At 41.4% G+C, this 6598-nt stretch overlaps 2 protein-coding genes across 2 annotated transcripts; one reads left to right on the top strand and one right to left on the bottom strand.

The window, feature by feature from the left end:
* Nucleotides 1-613: 613 nt before the first annotated feature.
* Nucleotides 614-2722, top strand: fh (fumarate hydratase). Its single transcript, XM_034146966.1, has one exon. The coding sequence runs from the start codon at nt 686-688 to the stop codon at nt 2183-2185; it is 1500 nt and encodes a 499-aa protein (XP_034002857.1). The 5' UTR covers nt 614-685; the 3' UTR covers nt 2186-2722.
* A 121-nt stretch (nt 2723-2843) lies between these two features.
* fam32a (family with sequence similarity 32 member A) lies at nt 2844-6308 on the bottom strand. Its single transcript, XM_034146967.1, has 4 exons — nt 6189-6308; nt 4616-4751; nt 3191-3244; nt 2844-3079 (listed from the first exon to the last, which is right to left on the bottom strand). Exons 1-4 carry the CDS (start codon nt 6260-6262, stop codon nt 3011-3013), a joined length of 333 nt encoding a protein of 110 aa, XP_034002858.1. The 5' UTR covers nt 6263-6308; the 3' UTR covers nt 2844-3010.
* Between the last annotated feature and the right edge of the window lie 290 nt (nt 6309-6598).

Here is a 6598-nt window from a genome sequence, read left to right as displayed (position 1 = left end):
TGCAAACACAACTTGGTGCGCACTGTATATAGATTGATGACAATATAGCCCCTTATCTTATCTCTGTATATCACCAGAAACCATGTCACATGATGCAGGATCTTAATCTTCAAAAATAATTAAACAAGTATGTGCAACTATATTTGTTACCTACACGTATCTACAAATAATAAACAGGCTTTCATACGTATACTTCTTTATTGTCATATCCACAATCATTAGAGAGCAGTCAATGTCAATAATAGATCTCAGGCTCTCTCTCACAATACTCATACAATTAAGAAAGCGAAATCAAAATACAACTTAAATAAAGCAATATGAATTAGTGCTAGATAGCTGTGCCCATATTATCAAAATGTATTTTAAAGTTTTTCGGATTGATACATTAAATGTGTACATTTTTGAATAACAAAAAGGTTACATAAAGTTTCTGACTTTTATTCTACAAAGTCAATTCTCCTTCGTTGTCAAACCGGAAGTTCATCTTCCAACGTTCTCAGAAGCTTCACTAATCCGGATGAAGCAGGCTGATCGGCTCCACGCGATACGACAACCACGGCGGAAGTCCCGCCTCCCTCTCCTCGCTATTGGCTGACACTCGATCCGTTTCCTCTCCACCCAATGACAGATCCTAAAGTAGAGGGCTGCATTGACCTCCCCCCGGATTCACCTCTAATGCGAAGCCATGTTTCGGTCTTTGAGACGCGTACAGCAGTTTAACTGCAACCTCCTGGCTTTAAAAAGAGTCAGAGTCAACTCGAAACTGCTCATCTGCACGTCCAGAATGGCCGCCTCAGAGTACAGGATCGAGCGGGACTCTTTCGGTGAGTTAAAGGTCCCAGCTGACAAGTACTACGGAGCCCAGACTGTCAGATCCACTATGAACTTCAAAATTGGGGGACCCAGTGAGAGAATGCCGATCCAAGTGATCAAGGCCTTCGGTATCCTGAAGAGAGCAGCGGCTGAGGTGAACAAGGAGTTTGGCCTGGACCCTAAAATAGCAGATGCAATCATCCAGGCTGCAGATGAGGTGTCAGCTGGTAAACTGGATGATCATTTCCCTCTGGTGGTGTGGCAGACTGGATCAGGCACTCAGAGCAACATGAACGTAAATGAGGTGATCAGCAACAGGGCTATTGAGATCCTGGGAGGAAAACTAGGCTCCAAGGATCCCGTCCATCCTAATGACCACGTCAACAAGAGTCAGAGCTCCAATGACACTTTCCCCACCGCCATGCACATCGCTGCAGCCACAGAAGTCCACCACGTCCTGCTGCCCGGCCTGCAGGCGCTGCACGATGCTCTGGCTGCAAAGGCTGTAGACTTCAAAGACATCATCAAGATCGGACGCACACACACTCAGGATGCTGTGCCGCTGTCCCTCGGGCAGGAGTTCAGTGGGTATGTCCAACAGGTGAAGTACAGCATCGAGAGAGTGAAGTCTGCCATGCCCCGAGTGTACGAGCTGGCAGCAGGAGGCACAGCAGTGGGGACTGGACTCAACACCCGCATCGGCTTCGCTGAGAAAATCGCCTCCACCGTTTCCTCTCTCACAGGCCTGCCTTTTATCACCGCCCCCAACAAGTTTGAAGCTCTGGCGGCCCACGATGCCATGGTGGAGCTGAGTGGAGCTCTGAACACCGTGGCTGTCAGCTTGATGAAGATCGCCAACGACATCCGATTCCTGGGGTCAGGACCTCGCTCCGGGCTGGGAGAGCTCATCTTACCAGAGAACGAACCAGGAAGCAGCATCATGCCGGGCAAAGTGAACCCCACCCAGTGTGAGGCCATCACCATGGTGGCAGCCCAGGTCATGGGGAACAACGTGGCGGTCACCATCGGAGGCAGCAACGGACACTTCGAGCTCAACGTCTTCAAGCCCATGATCATCAAGAACGTGCTGAACTCAGCCAGACTTCTCGGAGATGCATCCGTGTCCTTCACCAACAACTGCGTGCTGGGCATCGAGCCAAACATCGAGAGGATCAACAAGCTCATGAACGAGTCCCTCATGTTGGTCACCGCTCTCAACGAACACATCGGGTACGACAAAGCGGCCACCATCGCCAAGACGGCGCACAAGAAGGGCTCCACGCTGAAGGCCGTGGCCGTGGAGCTGGGCTATCTGACCGAGGAGCAGTTTGACCAGTGGGTGAAGCCGAGTGACATGCTGGGGCCAAAGTGAACTGTGACAGCACAAGAAACACAAGACAAATGAAATACCTTTTCTAGTGTTGGAAAAGACTATCTACAAATAAATCAAAGAGACTGAAATGTATGAAGCAACATCTCTGAATCCTGAACATCTCATCTTTTTTTTTTTTAAATGTGAGAATGCTTTGCAGCTTCTTTCTCGGTTGACTAATGGTGATGGTTAATTTCACGGTCATACACTTGTAACAGTAAAGCCACCAATTTGATTGACGCATATTTAAAAGATGCTCCTTCACAAAAAAAAACACCTGTGTGTGAGAGAACATACCATTTTGATTGAAATTAGTTTTTTAAAAAAGTGTCATTTGTGTACCAACATTCTTGGTTTCGGTATTTGAAGTCTTAAATGAATTTGACTTATTAGTTGGTATCTTCATGGTTGTTCAGAAGTTCACTTTGCCATCCAAAATGATTCAACAGGGACCGCTGTGTGTTCTGGTTTACAGCACGTGTGCCATTTTTTTTTCCAATTTAATGATGTATTCATTAAAAAAGCAACTATATTCTGGTTTCTGGCTTTCCTCCTCATGATTTACAGTTTACACACGCATGCTACATGTATATCATAAGCTGATCTATGGGTTAAATCAACAGAATATATGCACTCAAAGACAGGGAAACACAATAGATATCAGTTTACTCAAATCCTTTATTGTATACACACGGAAGTAAAACATGAGAATTACTTGAGGCCAATTGAAGGACTTTTAATTGTAAATATATAAAATAAGCAAATAAATGTGATGACTTAAGTTCAATCAGTAAAAAATAAACAAAGAGACCGCTTGCTCCTCTTCTATTTGGTCCAGCTGACCTTGGGAATATCATAATGCTCAGTCAGGCAGTCCAGGTGCCGATTGAAGTCCTGCAAAAGAACAAAAACAATAGAATATATTTATTTGTGTTAACATTATTAAACTGTAATGCAATGAATAGGTCCACTGAATGGTGCTGTGACATGTTTGTCATGACTTACCTCCACTCTCAGTTTGTGAGTCTTTGATGCCTTGTTCAAAATCCTCTCCATTTGCTTTAGGGAAGATAGGAAAAAGTGAACGTTAGTCACTTCCGATGAGTCACTCTGTATACACCTCTACAACACATCTACCCAAACACACGAAACGTTAAGAACTGGTTAACGGCTATGTTTCTCTTTGACAGCATCATCTGTTTGCAATAAATGACATGCTAAAACTCCCCTAATACTGTGATAGAGCCATGTATTCCTGCTGTAGCTGAAAATACATTCACCACTTCAATCAATGAACTTTGACCTCTGGGTAGAGAGGGGCTGATAAACACTGCCAATCAACAGACCATGAAAGATCATTAACCTTACCTGAGCTCACAAAATCTATTTTTTTTTTTTAGAAGATTTCAGCTTGGATCAATCTGCTATGTTAAAATGTTAAATTTAAATACAGTTGGTGATGTAGCTCAATGGTATTTCCAATATAATAATAGCACATAAGTTAATAATTGACAACTCTCCTATGGATATTTTGGCATTACGGTTCCACTATAGCATTACTGGTTGTGATGCTAAGTGTGCAAAATTATCATCCTGTAGTAGAGTATGACAAATTAAAAATGCATTATTGTAAAAATACTATTTAAAAAGGGTTGTTCTGTGTGCATCCAACACAGTCTCACGGCATTTTGTGTTATAGTCACGAAATTAATCTATTGATTCGTGTTCACCAACACGATTTCGCCATTTTTTTACGATTTTAAAAGCAATGTAAATAATAACAAATTAGAAGGAAAAACAGATTTAAAAAAAATACAGATTTCAGTATTCTGACACAAAACGATTTTAGAAGCAATGTATTTCTATTGGTAGTATGTTTCGTGTCTGCTCCAAATAATAACAAATTAGAAGGAAAAGAATATTTAAAAAAAAACAGATTTCAGTATTCTGAGGCTCTGAGCCATTTATTTTCCTCGCGGACGGCAAAAAAAAAACTCAGACATTATACAATTTAAAATAAAAGGGATAGGGTTAGGCTTAGGGTAAGATATTGAGTAAGAACATGTTTTTATGAACCACACAGCTTCTGGTCTTCCAAGACCCGACCGGACAAAAAGACGTGTTGCAGGCACGAAACATACTACCAATAGAAATACATTGCTTTTAAAATCGTTCTGTGTGACACGAAAAAAAGGGGAAAATCGTGTTGGTGAACACGAATCAATAGATTAAATTAATTTCGTGACTATAACACAAAATGCCGTGAGACTGGGTTGGTGCATCTGATGATTGGTAACAAACGACATAAGGTACAGTCTTCCAGTAGAGCTTTTAGTTTACTTCTGCTAAATTATAATCATTAGCCAGGTCTCTGCCTCAAATCCTGACCCATTCGCTGCAGGTCTTTAATGCTGGAGAACGATAACTTACCCTCTTCTCCGCCATTTTGTCAAAGGACATTTGAGCCGGTGTTCTTTTGTCAACATATGTCTTCTTCTCCTCCTCCTCGTTTTGTTGGGCGGCCTGCTCTAAGAGACGCTTACTCTCTTTGGCCTTCTTCTTCTTCCTGTACAAAGATAGTAAAGCATGTTGATCAGAGGATTTCCAGACCAACCACTTTATTCAATAAGCAATGAAAAACATATTGTACAGAGTAGACACATGATAAAATGTAGGCAACTTACATTAGGGTGGTCCTTAAAATTGAAAGTGGGAAAGTCTAAGCTCCAAGCCCCGGAATTCATTCTATTAGTCAAGAAAACTCTCCTGGTGAATTTGTTCCTCAATCTGACAACATGTACCCCCCTCCCTCATCGGCCTTGAAGTGTAGCCTCAGTTGCAGCACCGTGGCTGCTGTGTGGCAGCCTAGGTCGATGAGGGAGGGGTATGTACCCCTGTCAGATTGAGGAACAAATTCACCAGGAGAGTTTTCTTGACTAATAGAATGAATTCTGGGGGTTCAAGGTTCAAGGTTCTTTATTGTCAAACTGACATAGCTACAGAGTAATCATGGAGTAATTATTGGAGCTTAGACTTTCCGACTTTCAATTTTAAGGACCACCCTACGTGAGGCTAAACTTCAAGGTCGATGAGGGAGGGGTAAATGTTGTTGGAATTTGAATAAAATTCACCAGGAGAGTTTTCTTGACTATCATAACGAATTCCGGTGGTTGGAGCTTAAAATAAATGAATTCGAAAATGTACATGGCACTAAGGACCACCCTAACTTACATAGATACTTTATTCATCCCAAATAGGGAAATTATTTGTGTTACAGCAGCACTGAAGTTAGTTCAGGCATTAAAATATGTAAAAGATGGAATAAAGTACAAACATAATAAAATAAAAACAGCAATTATAAACATTATCTACAGTAGAAAAAGTCTTATCCCAAATAATACACATTTATAAAATATTCTGGATAAATGAAAATCTAATCTTTCTATAAAAGACCAAATACTGCAGTAACAGAAATATAGACTTATAATACAGGAGCAGAAAAGGATAGTATAACAATTACAGATGTACATTGCTTTCAATATGACCTTATATGTCAGTGTGGGAGTATTTCAAAAAGCCTTGTGAATGTGTCACAAGGATTGAAATATATAAATATACATACAAATGACTCTGAACTGTTGAAGCTGTTTTAACGTGCCGTGTTACCTACAATTAAATCATGGATGTAATGTTTTTAGCCAGAGATGTACCACTCCATAATGTCACCGTAAACTTTAATGAGGTCCCAGTTGAGGCTAGTTTGGTTTTCCACTGTACGACGCTATTTGACAAGTCCTTTCCCCATGTATTACTGTATCGTTTACACATCCTAAACGTACATGTTTACGTGACAACTGTTTTGTTCTGTTAGCATACATGCTAACCTTAGCCTCGCCTGAATATCAGACTGTTTTCGCAGTTCCAACTGTTTATGTAAGGGTTTTTATCAAATTAAAAAGGCTCGTCTCTTACAGAAACATGTCACAAATGGAACAACACTTACCTTTTTCCAGCTGAAATGGACCCAAGGCCTTTTAAATTCAGGGCACTCTTCTGAGATGCTGCGTACTCAGACATTTTCGAGAAGCTCCTCCCACGTCTTCTTCTACGATGTTATTATAGTAATCGACGCACTGCCTCATTACTACCACCCGGCGGAGTGAGGCGGTATTACACACATGCTGGTCTGTCTCATGTCATCCCCCAAAACAGGACACCTGTGATGATACACTTGTTGAAACTTGTCAGAGGAATTGAAAGTACATTAGTTATATGTGTTGTCCCCAAACAGCATTGGCTAAAATATGCACACCGCCTTTGTGCCCCCTTGTGGTTCAAGTTTAAGAAGGCGAGCCTCTAGAAGCTCCAGGTTGCTTATGATGATTGTTTGCGTATACTGCTTAGAAAACCAAG

This window comes from Trematomus bernacchii, unplaced genomic scaffold, assembly GCF_902827165.1.
Source record: "Trematomus bernacchii unplaced genomic scaffold, fTreBer1.1, whole genome shotgun sequence".
Lineage (NCBI taxonomy): Eukaryota > Metazoa > Chordata > Actinopteri > Perciformes > Nototheniidae > Trematomus > Trematomus bernacchii.
The sequence above is the reverse complement of the archived record's forward strand: the minus strand, read 5'-3'. Positions and strand labels throughout refer to the sequence as shown.

What these genes read in the sequence shown, in the direction of transcription:
- fh (XM_034146966.1), top strand. Translation starts at nt 686, where the DNA reads ATGTTTCGGTCTTTGAGACGCGTACAGCAGTTTAACTGCAACCTCCTG.
- fam32a (XM_034146967.1), bottom strand. Translation starts at nt 6,262, where the DNA reads ATGTCTGAGTACGCAGCATCTCAGAAGAGTGCCCTGAATTTAAAAGGC. An exon ending in TCCATTTCAGCTGGAAAAAG is followed by an intron (nt 4,752 to 6,188) that starts GTAAGTGTTGTT and finishes ATCTTTGTACAG; the next exon opens with GAAGAAGAAGAAGGCCAAAG. An exon ending in CTCACAAACTGAGAGTGGAG is followed by an intron (nt 3,080 to 3,190) that starts GTAAGTCATGAC and finishes GTTCTTTTGCAG; the next exon opens with GACTTCAATCGGCACCTGGA.